General features: G+C 43.4%; 2 protein-coding genes across 6 annotated transcripts in view; one reads left to right on the forward strand and one right to left on the reverse strand.

Annotated features, from left to right (window-relative positions):
• The window catches only part of MFSD1 (major facilitator superfamily domain containing 1), a 45,306-nt gene that overhangs the window by 14,300 nt on the left and 15,880 nt on the right, over positions 1-15,126 (reverse strand). Inside the window, exons 15-17 of one of the 5 annotated variants that reach the window (XM_083613357.1) lie at positions 14,223-14,283; positions 9,932-10,043; positions 203-503 (exon numbers count right to left, since the gene is read on the reverse strand). In XM_083613357.1, the coding sequence (XP_083469483.1) occupies positions 462-503; positions 9,932-10,043; positions 14,223-14,283 (215 nt within the window). In that variant the 3' untranslated portion in view covers positions 203-461. Of the gene's footprint in view, positions 1-202; positions 507-7,010; positions 9,015-9,931; positions 10,992-14,222; positions 14,284-15,126 lie in introns of those variants that run through there. The other 4 variants (XM_083613358.1, XR_014547965.1, XM_083613356.1 and 1 more) reach the window with 4 other exon arrangements.
• LOC310762436 (uncharacterized protein) overlaps positions 14,553-15,126 on the forward strand; it is a 232,719-nt gene continuing 232,145 nt past the window's right edge. The window contains exon 1 of the mRNA XM_083613571.1: positions 14,553-14,603. The gene's annotated coding sequence lies outside the window, so the exon portion shown is untranslated. The remainder of the gene's footprint in view (positions 14,604-15,126) is intronic.

A 15,126-nucleotide genomic window follows, 5' to 3' on the forward strand; every position in this document is an offset into this window, starting at 1 on the left:
ACAACCAATTTGGTTTTGTTGACAAAAATGCTGGCAAGGGAATCCAGAAAGTATTTCATGATGATTCAGACTCTCAGAAGTGACCACTGGAAAACATTGATCCACAGGTTGACAGATGAGACAGTGCACTCGCTTTCAATCTCTGGGATTATTGAAACAACTTTGAGGGGACTCTCATGGGGGTGTCGGAAGTGGAGTATGCAGTATCGATTTCCATTACAGTCTCTATTGTGCAACCATCTATTTGGTAAGTAGGGTATTAAACAGCAGATAACAACACTGGTGTTTTCTGAAAAGCCAGTGCTAAAGCATTCTTTATGGTCCTACATCTGGTATTCAGGTACCATATTATTTATAGGGCTCCCCAACACTTTCGCTGGATGGTGGACTCTTTATTTTTAACTGCAATCGGCAGAAACTCAGAAGAGGAAATACTTGCAGTTGTAATGGTGGAAAATGTTTCAGCTGATGGATTTTGCTCCTGCCATGAAAGGTATAGTAACCTACTAGGAAGAAGAGGAGGAGTTAATCCTGGTTAAATGTTGGTGTTATAGTTAATATTCCAGCTCCAGTCTATGATGGCTTAATTGATTTCCCCCACAATTCATTCCATGCTATGAGTTGAAGTATTTCCGGGGTGGGGGTGGGGGAGAGAGATTTTAAAAACTTATTTGAAGTGGGATGCAGATTTAACATCTTTTCTTTCCTGGATGAATAGAAATCTTACTCCCTGCGGTCTCACACAAGGGACCCGCTGCTTAAATATCAAAAACTTGTTTCATGAACTTCCCTAATTAGATGTAAATACTGCAAAGATGAGTTGTGGAAAGGAAGCTGGAAAGCAAAAATATGCAAAGTGTTCCCTAGGTTGTACATGAAGCCTAATAAATATCTCAAGTCTCCTTAGGCTGCAACAAGCACCTACCTCTGCGCCACAAAAAAGTCCTCCCCAATGCAGCACCGCTATGTAAACCTATTTATAGACCAAGAAGCACCTCCACCTGGGGTTATCAAACCAACTCTTTGTTCTTTACAACCCAAGGAGCAGCTTGAGTTACACCACATATTCACCCTCCTGCTTCAAAATAAGCAAAAAAAAAAGCCCATCTTGATCATCAAGAAAGGCTTTGCGCAAATAGTGATCATTATCCTGGCCTCCCATATGAATGACTGTGGTGTGCTGGAAGATATGTATCTGACTAAAAACCAAATACTGCCCCTCAGTGTCTTCCATTTTTATACCAATATATTTGCTGGTGTATATTTTTGCAAACCACTTTTGGAAGCTGCTTTTTTTTTTTTTAAGCACTCTATATAATTTTTGTTAAGTAAACAAAACAAAGATTTGAGGAGTGGCATAGCGTGAGTTGCCAGTGCCCAAGGCCACGCATTGGTGGTGAGTGGGAGGGAGGGAAATACAGGAGAATACACATGTGTATTCAACTGCCTAACGGTGTCCACGACACCCAGGAGATTGCAGTTGCAGAGATAAGAAGAGTCATTCCATTGTCTGGAGAAGTAGCTTCCTGGTTCACATGGAGAAACCTTTTTTTTAAAAAAAATAAATAAAGGATACAGGATATTCTCTCACAAAAATATATTAACTTTTGTCCCATACAGAAAAAGTGGTGTCCTCCTAGCTCTTCACTGGCTGGCTCCACACCTCTGCATTCAGCAAAGCTCTGAATGGAAAATAGCTGTACACATGCAGCTCCTTCATGCAATCAGGCCTTCCCAAAAGCTGAAGTGCGTGCAGCTGGCTTCTTGTTCTTCTTCAGACTGTATGGTGCACTCTTGTCAGTCAGCATAAACCCTCCTGAGCAAAATGGGCCAACTGTCTGATTCAGTACAAGTCACCTTCTTTGTTCCTACAGGTCCAAGGATTAAAAAGGGTGCTGTTGTTTTTTTACTGATTACCTAATCACTTTTTATTAATCAGCATAATCAGCTACAGTCTACAGTGGTACCTCGGGTTAAGTACTTAATTCATTCCGGAGGTCCGTTCGTAACCTGAAACTGTTCTTAACCTGAAGCACCACTTTAGCTAATGGGGCCTCCTGCTGCTGCCATGCCGCCGGAGCACGATTTTTGTTCTCTACCTGAAGCAAAGTTCTTAACCCGAGGTAACTATTTCTGGGTTAGCGGAGTCTGTAACCTGAAGCGTTGTAACCTGAAGTGTATGTAACCTGAGGTACCACTGTACTCTAAATGTTATGTTTCTCCTTGCCTTTACTCTTATCCGTAGCTACGGATTGTTCAGATTGTAATGGTCATCCCCCCCTCCCAATTTTCTCCTTTAGTGTGGAACAGTTGTTAAAATAAATCAATTTTTTAAAAAACTTTTTTTCTTGGAACATTTGCTGGCCGAGGGAAAAATGCTTCTTTTGTACTGAGGGGCCTTTAAGGCAGGACTGGGGACTGTGGTAATCCTCTAGGTGTTGGGTGACAATTCCCATCATCTTGACTACCAGCCAAGCCAGTTGAGGCTAACGTAACATGTACTGGGTTTCAGCAGCATGTGGAGGGTGGAAGATAGATGTAAATAAGTAAAAATCATTTACAGAAGCTTCCCCCAACCCAAATTTGGTTGCTGAAAATGCACAAGGGGGGGGGAGAAAGACCAAGAGTTGATGTTTGTTTTAAGGGATTTGTGAGCTTGGTTTTAGCACAAATTCCTTGGCCAACTGCCTCCTCAAAGACAATAGTTTTTTAGCATAAGTATACTAAGCCACTATTTTGTACTTGGCTCTGGTTGATGGACCTTGGGATTCTACAGTGGTACCTCGGGTTAAGAACGTAATTCATTCTGGAGGTCCGTTCTTAACCTGAAACTGTTCTTAACCTGAAGTGCCACTTTAGCTAATGGGGCCTCCTGCTGCTGCCGCACGATTTCTGTCCTCATCCTAAGGTAAAGTTCTCAAGCGGAGGTACTATTTCTGGGTTAGCGGAGTCTGTAACCTGAAGCATCTGTAACCCAAGGTACCACTGTATCAAGAAACAAAGTAGATTGCATGAACCCAAAGTCTGCCCCCCTGCCTCTGATATATACATTTCCCCCAACCAGAATGTTCTCAAGTTTTTAACCAAGTTGAGTTTTGAACCAACTGCCTTAAAGCACACACAGAGACACACACACCCTGCCCTAGAAAACAGAACCCACCCACTCCAGCACTATCATTTCTGACAGTGGGTAGATGTAAGTCTTGGGGAAGGTCAGAGCATCCTTGTGTTTGGAATGCCAAGAGGATGGGTGTCCTCTTTCACAGAGTGACATTGGAGCTGGCCTTCAGAAGAGGTCAAAGTGTACAAACCAGGGTGAACTTACAGGTGGGTCTCAGTGCTGCAGTCTACACAGTGCCTTATCATTTGCCTGGCCCAGCCCCACCACAGACTTTCAGCTGAGCCAATGCAGACACCAAACTCCTTGCATGTTGAGCTAAGGCAGCCAGGAGATAGGGAGGAAGGTCTCTGAGAGGAAAAACTTGGAGGTGTAGGAGGGAATCCGAAAGTGAGACAAAAGGTTTAATATTATTAATCTAACAATAGCAAGGAAGTAGATATGAGAGGAAAGCTCTCAGAAGAAGTGAATGTGGAAGGGTTAAAGAAAATGGCATTTGGGGTGGAGGGATAAGGTACAAGTTGCGTGTGAAAGAATCAGAGAAGTTACAGGAAATGGGTGAAAATACTTTTGAGAGGAATATGGGGGTAAAAAGATAAATTATAAAGAAAAAAACCTCCTCCACTAAGGGTCTCAGCAAATTCTGCCTAAGCTCAGGAGGCTGTGACAATACCTCACTCTGTGGTCAGAAGCTCAAAGTTCCCCAGTTGGAAGGCCCATATGTTATCAGGTAAGCAATAAAAAACTCATCAACCACAAATAAGTACTTCTGAATACAGGTGCTAGAAGACAAAAAAGCGGTGGTCTGCTGCCATCCCACCCTGTTTGTTAGCTTTCCAGAAGCATCTAGTTTTGGAAGTCAATGCTGGACGGATCTTTGGGTCCAATCCAACAGGGCTCCCTCCCTGCGCCTGCCCAAGACTGCAAAGCTGCTTTGCTGGGGAAACAAAGAGCACCATAGTTCAACGGAACAGCCATTTCAGATAATTACCTTTCAATTCAAGCCAGCCATCAAACATAACTTTTTCATTGAGACATAATGGAACCATAAAATTCATACAGAGTAATTTGTTTTGAGTATAATGTTTCCCCATTTGCTTCTGGCAGCATTCAGTAGAAAAGCCTTAATAACCAGCTTCACAATGGCGCAAGTTTCTAAACAGCAGAGAATTTATCGGCACTTGGAGGAGCTGGGTGACTGTTGTCCCAAAACCAAAAGCCATCAAGCCAGAACACACACACACACAGAGAGAAACACACACCTCCCCTGCGGCCATCACCTCCAGAATAATATACCGTAAGTGAGCCTGCATTTATATAAAGGGGCCAACGACCCACATATTTTCATGAAGCCAAGTTCTAGAACCCAAGGAAATCCAGAGAAGTTGAATGGGCAAAAGGAATCTGCCTCATGCAGCATAAACGATGGAAATCATTACAGTGGTACCTCGGGTTAAGTACTTAATTGGTTCCGGAGGTCCGTACTTAACCTGAAACTGTTCTTAACCTGAAGCACCACTTTAGCTAATGGGGCCTGCTGCTGCCACCGCGCCACCGGAGCCCGATTTCTGTTCTTATCCTGAAGCAAAGTTCTTAACCTGAAGCACTATTTCTGGGTTAGCTTGAGTGTGTAACCTGAAGCGTATGTAACCTGAAGCGTATGTAACCTGAAGCGTATGTAACCCGAGGTACCACTCTATGCTTTGATGGGCTTTTTGTTTAAAATGTTGCACACTGCATTTTTAACAGCCTGGCTGTGTTTTCATAACAAGCAACCAATTCTCTGTAATGGTTGCCACCAAACTGGGTAGCTTTAAATGGGGATTGCATAAATTTCTGGAGGACGAGGCTGTCGCTGGCTACCATTCAGGATAGCTATTCATGATACTAGCAGTAGTTCTCTGAACGCTAGTGGCCAATAACACCAAAATTTGACCTGGAAGAAAAGGTATTGGACAGAACCATTTTACCCCCAGAGAGTTGACCATGGATCAGGCCCTTGGCCCCAAAAACATTGGCCACCCCTGCTTCAAAAAGTAATTCTGAAGTCAAAACCCAATGGAAGGTTTGAAACTGAAAATCAACAAGTAGGGAGGTTGTAAAGGATGGCATTTGGCCCATTTGCTTATATGCAATTTCATGAAAACCAGGTCATTTTATGTAGCATCAAGCTTAATCTGAAGAAGAAGAAGAAGAAGAAGAAGAGTTCCTATTTGATATCCCGCTTTATCACTACCCGAAGGAGTCTCAAAGCGGCTAACAATCTCCTTTCCCTTCCTCCCCCACAACAAACACTCTGTGAGCTGAGTGGGGCTGAGAGACTTCAGAGAAGTGTGACTAGCCCAAGGTCACCCAGCAGCTGCATGTGGAGGAGCGGGGAAGCGAACCCGGTTCACCAGATTATGAGTCTATTGCACTTAACCACTACACCACACTGGCTCTTTAGCCAATGGAAGTAGGTATTTACACCAGAGAAACTTCATGAGTAGGGCAGTATCCAATGAAGCAGTTGTGCCACTATAATGACATTTTTTCCCAGCACAACCCCTAAATCTGCTTCAGAAAATGGTGGGATCCTCTCTTGATGGGCGGGGGGGGGGCATGGGAAGAGGAAAGCAGGGAAGTTGCAGTACACAGCTAAGAGTTACCGTATTTTTTGTCGCATAGGATGCTCCGTCCCATAGGACGCACCTAGTTTTTTTTTGGGGGGGGGGAATAAAGGAAAAAAGTTTTTCCTTTATTTCCCCCCCCCAAACCAAGTCGGGGAAACCAAACCAGGTCGGGGAACAGCGGGATGGCAGCGCTGCGCCTCCCCACTGTCCCCCGAGCTTGTGGGTCTGGCGCTGGGGAGAAGCGCGCTTCTCCCCAGCCCCAGCCTCCAAACCAGGTCGGGGAACAGCGGGATGGCGGCGCTGCGCCTCCCCGCTGTCCCCCGAGCTTGTGGGGCTGGCCGATGTCTGCCCGAAGCGCGGGGCGCTCTGCTTCAGCACGCCCCGCGCTCCGTGCAGCAGGCTGCTATCCGCAGCCTAGGGAGCCCTGCGGGAACTCCCGCGGGCTCGCCAGGCTTGCTGATAGCTTCCTGAAGCCTGGAGAGCGAGAGGGGTCGGTGTGCACCGACCCCTCTCGCTCTCCAAGCTTCAGCGAAAGCCTGTATTCGCCCCATAGGACACACACAGATTTCCCCTTCATTTTTGGAGGGGGAAAAGTGCGTCCTATAGGGCGAAAAATACGGTAATATATCTGGGCAAAAGGCACAGTTACAATCTCTATCTGCATAAAATAATAGCTTTATCATATTATTTCCCACCAGCAGAGTTTCTCCAGATATAACTTGTTAATACTTCAAATAATACATAAAGAGCTCAACATAATAAGCTGGCTTGCAATACTTATCTTTTGTTGGTACTAAAGGGTTAAGAGGTAACAAGTCGCTCTAATCACTGAGCAGCTGGAAGTCATGAAGCATCCAGGAATGTGAGTTAGTTTGTATAAATAGTCAGTTCACCCGTGTGTTTTCCCCCTTGACCTGACTCGCAGACTCAGTTTGTGACCATGGGCGTGTTTGCTGATATGAGTTAAGTTTAGAGTAAAGTTTTCTTTATGCCGGAGATAAAAGCATGTGTGCTTTATCGCCAGGGTTTTTCTTTTGTAAATAAAGTTTTTTCCTGAGTTCCAAAGTGCTTGCTCCAGGATTCTTCATTGAAAGGTACTGACTCTCCTGCCTTCTTCAACCGCTGCACGAAATTCTCTGCTGAGATAAGATTTATGGCGTTGGAAGCGCACTGGACGTTTACTTAACATTAAACTAATTAAAGTTTAATGGACATCTTTCCATCCACCTGAGTATGTTTGCTATAAAATAAGTGAAAACAAATATTAAAAGGCAGCAAACTATTGTGCTTATTTGGCTTTATTAGCAAGAAGGGGGAATAATTACAATTACAAATAAGCCATCCATTTAGAATTTACATTTTCCTCTAAAATATTTTATTTTTATTATTTCTCATGAAATAAGTAGTAAAAGAAATGCATCCAATTGACTTGGGAGTATATGGCTTTTTTTTAGGTCATCAATGTTCAGGTATAGTGTGTTCTAAAAACAAGTCTTGTGCTTGAGTAAAGAGAACTGTGTTCCAGAGCCTTCAGGAGAGTTTCCAAGACTGTGTAGATACTGCTTGTTATAGCTTAAAGGTAAAGGACCCCCAGTCGCGAACGACTCTGGGGTTGCGGTGCTCTTCTCGCTTTACTGGCTGAGGGAGCTGATGTTTGTAGCAGATAGTTTTTCTGGGTCATGTGGCCAGTATGACTAAGCAACTTCTGGTGAAACCAGAGCAGCGCATGGAAACGTCATTTACCTTCCCGCTAGAGCAGTACCTATTTATCTACTTGCACTTTGATGTGCTTTCGAACTGCTAGGTTGGCAGGAGCTGGGACCAAGCAACGGGAGCTCACCCGTCGCGGGGATTCGAACTGCCGATCTTCTGATCGGCAAGCCCTAGTCTCAGTGGTTTAGAGCACAGTGCCACCCGCCAGCCCCTTTGCTTAGGGAACATTAAACTATTCAGATAGTGGAAAATGAGCAGTACAATTGTATGCATGCCAACCTAAAGGAATTTCTACCAGATTCGATGGGATATGATCCCAGTTAAGTATGTAAAGGATTGTAGCCTAAGAGATTCCACACAGTATATTTGTGTACAGTGGTACCCTGGTTCTCGAACTTCGTTCCTTCCAGGAGTCCTTTCGACTCCCGAAACCATCTGAAAACCAAGGCACGGCTTCCGATTGGCTGCAGGAGCTTCCTGCACTCAACTGGAAGCTGCGGAAGCCATGTCGGATGTTCGGCTTCTGAAAAACGTTTGCAAACCGGAACTCTCACTTCCAGGTTTTCGGTGTTTGGGAGGTGATTTGTTCAGGAGCTAAGCCGTTTGAGTACCAAGATACCACTGTACTATCTTGGGATCAACATTCAAGTTGAAAGGCGCACCAGCTTATATAACCGCCGATAACATCCAGTGTTAACCAACTGATGACTGCATTGCTAGTAATGCAATATTTAACTATTAACAGCTTCACATTAAAACATTTCTGCAGCAATAGAAGCCTGACGATGACCCTGAAGCCAGTTTTCCTCCTGGAATTTTAATCCATTTCATTTATGGCCATAACAAATGGCTTTTCTTATTGCAGCGAACTGCAACAGTTCTACCATTTTATTGCTACCATTACCTCAATAAAGAAGAAGAAATACATTTTAAGCTATTTCCATAGGAAATGTCATGCTTCTGCTTTTCATCAACACAAAATATGAAAATTCCTACATTTTCAAGAAGTCACTTTTAAGGTAGTAGTGTGTTTAAAAGGTTTCGGATAAAAAGCTAAAAATTTCACAGAAATAAATAGTCTAGTGAATTAAGGCTCCACTGCTTCCTTCTTAAGAGCAAAAGAAACCTAGAATGTAGCTAAAAGATATGAGAGTAGAGTGTGGTTATACTGAACAGGTTTTGTGTGTTTTTTTGCCCCAAATTCATATTGTTTATGAAATTCTATTCGAACTGCAGGAAAACAGTAAGCAGATATGAGTTCTATGTAAAGCAGGTGACTGCAAACAGCTGTAAATCCATGGAAACCTTTTAAAAAATAAAATAGTTCCATCCCACCCACTTTGTCATAGAATTCAATGTAGCATCTTAAAAATCTTCCAAGAGGTCAGCTAAATGCTTGTTGGCACAAGATCTAATATTGACCGCTTTCTATTCTGTATATTGCAGCGGGGGGGAGTCCTGCGTTGCACAAAATTTCACACTGCCATTTCCACATCTTGAACACAATTCTGCTATTTCAACACACTTCTGTGTGCCAGTGCAGCTAAGTGGCAAACATAGGTGTCTGGCAGCTGCAAAAGCAAGAAAGAGTAAGGCATCTCATCAGCAAGTATTTCCAGCTTATCGGCTATTTTTAAGCAAGGAAGGGCAGGTTCACACATGCATATTCACCCCCTGGCAAGCGCAGCGCAAACCCACGATGGGCATGTACAATGGGAAGGCATATTCGCCACAGCTGCATCTTTCAAACCCCTTTAAAGGCGACGCTTTTCAGTGGAGTCTATTCACAGCTCTTTACTTCTCTCACGTTTGGTTTTGTCCTTTGCTACTACAGTGAAGTTTGGCGAGAGGATCAAGCACACCTTGTCTCTGTCCTATAAAGAGCCCATCAGCTACATGTGACATTGCCACGGTTCGTGACCATTTCTCATAAAAGGCTGTGAACCTGAGAAAATTCTTTTACTTTGGATGGGTGCTCATACAGCCGTACCTCAGAAGTCGAACAGAATCAGTTCTGGAAGTCCGTTCGATTTCTGAAATGTTCAGAATTGGCTCCTGCAGGATTGGCTCCTGCAGCCAATCGGAAGCCCTGTTGGACGTTCAGCATCCGAAAGAACATTTGAAAACCGGAACACTCACTTCTAGTTTTTGATTGTTCAGGAGCCGAAACGTTTGACTCCCAAGGTGTTCGGGAGCTGAGGTACGACTGTACTTCATTATGCTGAGCATACAAAGTTGATCTGTACAGTCTACTTTGACAAGCCAAATCCAATGTATCACCAAAAGATTTTACGTGGCCCTAGCTACCAGAAGTCCATTTAACTAAGATTTTCTGAATGCAAGTAATATGCTTTGCCACCAACTACACATTTTGTTGACTTGCTCTATTGGGCTAGTATTTAGTGCAAAAGGTGGTTTGGCAAGATATCCTTATCTAGAGCAATACATATTGCAATCTTTTAAAAAGAAATATTTTGGTTATCAGTACCTGAGCACCTAATCTGGAGAGATACCTATTCCTCAAACTAAAGTCATTCTTTGGTTGCAATTTGGCTAAGTCATCTTCATTCTGACGTCTGATTTTTTCCCGTCTTTCTGCTCTGTAAAAAAAAGGGAACTGCTATTAACACAAATGTGCCCAGAAGTTTCGTTGCACGTTATACCGAGATCAGGGTTACAGTTAAGTGCAGCTGCCAGATAAATGGAGGCAGAGTAAGTCATACAAATTTGACAGGCAGTAAAGACAGACACTATCTTCATTTATTTATTTATAAAGGTCGAAAAATGGAGTGCAAAGTGCAAGTTTTGACACAGTCGGTCAAGTTTTAACCTTTGCCTTTAACAACAAAAATGCTGTAAAACAAATACAATTCCAGTACAAAAGCAGAGACAAATGCCCCTAACCAAGACAGCCTGCCTGGCAGCCTGACAGAAAATCCATCAAGATTTGTTTCTCTCAAATGACATTGTATTTGCTTTTGCAGAACTTATCCAAATCAGTCTACCACCACACCAAGATTTCATGATCCTTGCAAGTCATTACCATGTTTTTTTTTATTATGAAACCAGAATTTCAAATAAGAAACTGAAGATTAATACCACATTTAGTAAGGCAATCACCCCTTCAGAACACAAGTGACAGTAATGGAGAAACAAGGTGCCATTATTAGTAGGCAAACCATCGTCGTTCCAGAATAGAAAGATTAAAAAGTGCAGCCCATAAACCAAAAGATCTGCTCCAACAAGTTGGAAGACGACTTCAGTTCAACAGCAACCGTCTCTTCAGCGATGTGTAGATACACCAAATACACGAGTTTTTGCTCCAACTGCAGTCAAAGTGCTTTGACAAAGAAGCAAGTTTGACAATTCACACAAGTCCAGGTCTCGAAAAAGTTCTATGCATGTTAGTTAAGTTTTCCAACTACTTTGTCCAAACGCTAGGCATCAGAGTTTCTCCACACACATACAATAAAACACTCTTCGACTGGCCAAGCTGCTGATCAAGCGCTCCCCACTTCTGGTAGGTATTTCCTATTCAGATTTCTTTTCTGCAAGAAATAGTGTAGCAAAAGGTTATTGTAACAGTTTGCTTACAGGCTCTTCGTCGCTTGTCAGAAGTGTCATGGCGCTATACTGAGCTTTTAGATATCAACTGAGAATGGGCTAAGAATCCATCACAAAGGAGCTGATTCTTCCCAGACAAAGCTTCAGATACAAGTAAGCAACTGTTTTCATGTTGAGATGTCCGCTCTGGCTTAAGGGAACAATGCACTTGGAAACATTCCTGTACATGTTTCACTTAAATGAATGGGAAGCATGAAGGGAGAACTGTGTGCTCTCATACGCCAACCATTCATTTCAATGGGAGTTGGTGCAAGAGGTGGGCTTGGTGCATTTAACTTTATACATACAATATATTGCCCGCCCTTCGCCATAAGCTCCCATGGAAGGTGGCAATTAAATCATACAGTTAAAAAAGCATGTAAAACAGTAAAGATATTCCGGTATAGAAAGTGGTGGTGGGGTGACACATTATTACAGACTTTAGTACTTTTTTGCATTTAGCTATTACTCCTTTGAAAGTGCTAAATGAGGCTGCAGTTTCTCTCTGCAGAACCTCTGCTGTGGCTAACTCATTAGGCTGGCTGGGGCTAGAAATATACAGAACACATTTTTAGCACCCCTAACCATTTTCAAAATATCCACAAGAAATATGAAAACAAAAAGGCACAGTCTTCAATAGGGAAACATTTAAGAAAAGCTAGCTTTCGATTCAACAGATGAGGAAATGTTCGGAATGAATTTTGAGGTTCTGCTTGCAATGTTGAATAGACTTGTACAAAAATAAAAGACGAGGTCATCCCGTCCCAAGTGTAAGAGTGTCTTCCCCGCACATTTCAAATCTTGTCCAGCAGACAAATGGCAAGGATTTTTGAGATTCTGAGGACACCAGGAGCAGCTCTTGTATATGGCAAATGTTTTATTTACAGTGGTAGCTCTAGTTGTGGACTTAATTTGTTTTGGGGTGCCGTTCGCACCCCAAAAAGTCTGCAACTAGACCACCTCTTCTGTGCTTGTGCGCAGCGCGATCGAGCGCTTCTGTGCATGCGCGAAGCACGCTGATCGCCTCTGCGCATGTGCGGGCGGTGAACCCAGAAGTAAACACTTCTGGGTTTGCTGCATTCGTAAGCTGAAAGTCCGTAACAAGAGCAGAACGCAACACGAGGTATGACTGTACTATGTTTATATCCCAACTTTCACCCAGGAAGTTCACAGAGGCATATAAGTTGCTCCTTCCCTCTTCCCCCTACTTGTAAGTTCACAACCAGCTTGTGAAATATGATAGGCTGAGAGGAAAGCCCAACGTTACCCTGTGCGGTCTGTGGCTGACAAGCAATTTAAACCCTGGTTTTCCACAGCCCAACACTCTGCCACTATAATCACACTGGTCCCTTCATGTTGCAAGACCTGCATCTAGATATTTTCACGAAAGCAAACTGGCCTCCCCTCAAAGGAAATATTTGCAATGACCTGCTGATTTCACCAGCATCTTTGCTTTGTAAAGCACCTTCCAGGGGAATATATTTGAACAAACACAGGACTCCTCCTTCTTTATGGGAAGTCAAGTTATCCCAATTTAGTGCTCCTACACATTTCACCTATTGCTATTAATGGGAGGATAAAGACAGAGAATTATAACCATGTGCATCACGGCATTTGGGCATCATCTGCTTTCTTCTCAAGGTTATCACCAGGCTATTTTCCTACAAGGAAATGATTTTCATATGGCAATTCTGGCACATCTAGAGTGACCTCTATGTAGAGTTTAATTACTTTTAATTTCAAACTCTGTTCTGAGGAACCCTGGGCTTCCTCAGAAATTCCCAGCTGTCATTCAGTTACCAACACACTTCCCCGAGAGCTTAGCATTCATTAGGTCTTCTCTTACAGAGTGTCAAATGTTTTATGTATTGTTGTCACAGTTTAGCTGGAATGGCAGCGAGGCCCAAGAATCCAGCATTCCAAATGAACTTCTCATCTAGAACAGAGGTGGGGAACATCCAACCTCCAAGAGTTCCAAATTTGGGTTCCAGTTTCTCCCCAAACATACCCACTACCTGTGATGTCATGTGCAGGGCAAGTAATAACGCCAGTGAACAGTCAGGAACCTTAAGGTGTATTCCTAATTGTGTACTGACAAGGGAACCACCTATCAGGTGACTGAAAAGAGAACCAAAGCCTACTGGATTGGTGGCCAATCCCTGCCAAGTTGAGGTAACACTCAACCATATCCCTTGTTCAATTTCATTTAAAATTATTTGTTTTTTACTTGATTCAGTAATAAATGATTTATTAATGGTTGATTTGCAGATGCTTCCATTGTAATTTATTATTTAGAACAATATCAACTTGACTATGAATATATATGAAAATACTGAATAACTTTTGTTAACATAAGTAACGGAATTTTTTTCTGAAACTACTCTGGAAATTTGGCTAATGAAAGCTCAGTTTTTCTAGCCAGAAAGGAAGGGTCCCCGCTGCATTTGTCGTTTGAGAGAGAGTGAGTTTCCAGCTTACATCTTACATACAAAGCAATCTCCACATGGTGTACACTGGGAATTTTGCTCTGTAGCAAGTAGCAGTCTGATCACAGCAACGTACAGGTAACTCGGGTTGTGTTCCGGGGGTCTAGGCATATACGCAAAAATGTGTAAAGCCAGGAGGGGCCCCCAGGCAAGGTGGAGGGCTGCTTATCCCAGCGCCCTCCAATCCACCTTCCCAAATCCCAGTGAGCACTTGCTAATGTTTCAAGAGACAAAAATGTCTTTCTTTTTTGCAGCCCCATGAAAATGCTAAACAAGTGCTTTTTAAAAAATCTCATTTTTAAGCCACATAAACTGCTTGCTTCGAGACTATATTTAAACATCACACACCAGACACGTTTTAACACATTGCAACAATTACTATTATACCCTATGTGCCTTTCAAACACAGAAGTTAAATTTGCTGGCAAAACACACTGCGCCATATAAAACTGAACCGCAACACTGATTTTTTAATGGCCTGCTTTAAGCTATCTCCAACAAGAGATGAATGAGAGTTGTCCCAATGCTGAAAAATATTTCCGCCTCATTCACTCAAGTTTACCATATCCGTTCCTGGATCTTTGGTGCTACACTGTTTTGTGTTTCCAAACCAATCTGCACCTGTAGTCTTGATTGTTTTGTAATACATCAACGCATACGCTAGGGCTAGAAACACAGCGACATACTTACTCAGCCACAGCTAGTTTCTGTAGTTTTTCCCTTTTCTTTGCAGACCAGTTAAGGTCACCTCCTACGACAGAAAAGATATGTCTTTTAACAGAGTGCATGGATGTTTTTACAAAGAGTCACAATCCATGCATATTGTGGGTACAATGCTTATTGATGGGACTGAGACTGCCTTGGTCGCACTGGTCGATGATCTCCGGTGGGCTAGGGACAAAGGTGAGAGCTGTTTCCTAGTTCTGCTGGGACTCTCAGCAGCTTTTGACACCATCAATGATAACATCCTTCTGGACCATCTAGAGGAGCTGGGAGCAGGGGGCACTGTTATACAGTGGTTCCACTCCTTCCTCCTGGGCTGTGTTCAGAAAGTGGTGGTGGGGGATGAGTGTTCAGACCCCTAGGCTCTCACTTGTGGGGTGCCTCAGGGTTCTGTCCTCTCCCCCATGTTTTTCAACATCTACATGCAGCCACTGGGAGAGATCATCAGGGGGTTTGGGTTGGGTGTTCATCAGTATGTGGATGATACCCAGCTCTACCTCTCTTTCAAATCAGAACCAGTGAAGGCGGTGAAGGTCCTGTGTGAGTGTCTGGAGGCAGTTGGAGGATGGATGGCGGCTAACAGATTGAGGTTGAATCCTGACAAGACAGAAGTACTGTTTTGGGGGGACAGGAGGCTGGCAGGTGTGGAGGACTCCCTAGTCCTGAAAGAGGTAACTGTACCCCTAAAGGACCAGGTGTGCAGCCTGGGAGTCATTTTGGACTCACAGCTGTCCATGGAGGTGCAGGTCAATTCAGTGTCCAGGGCAGCTGTTTACCAGCTCCATCTGGTACGCAGGCTGAGACCCTACCTGCCCGCAGACTGTCTTGCCAGAGTGGTACATGCTCTAGTTATCTCTTGCTTGGACTACTG

Source organism: Podarcis filfolensis, assembly GCF_964270895.1.
Source record: "Podarcis filfolensis genome assembly, chromosome: 5".
Taxonomy (NCBI): Eukaryota; Metazoa; Chordata; class Lepidosauria; order Squamata; family Lacertidae; genus Podarcis; species Podarcis filfolensis.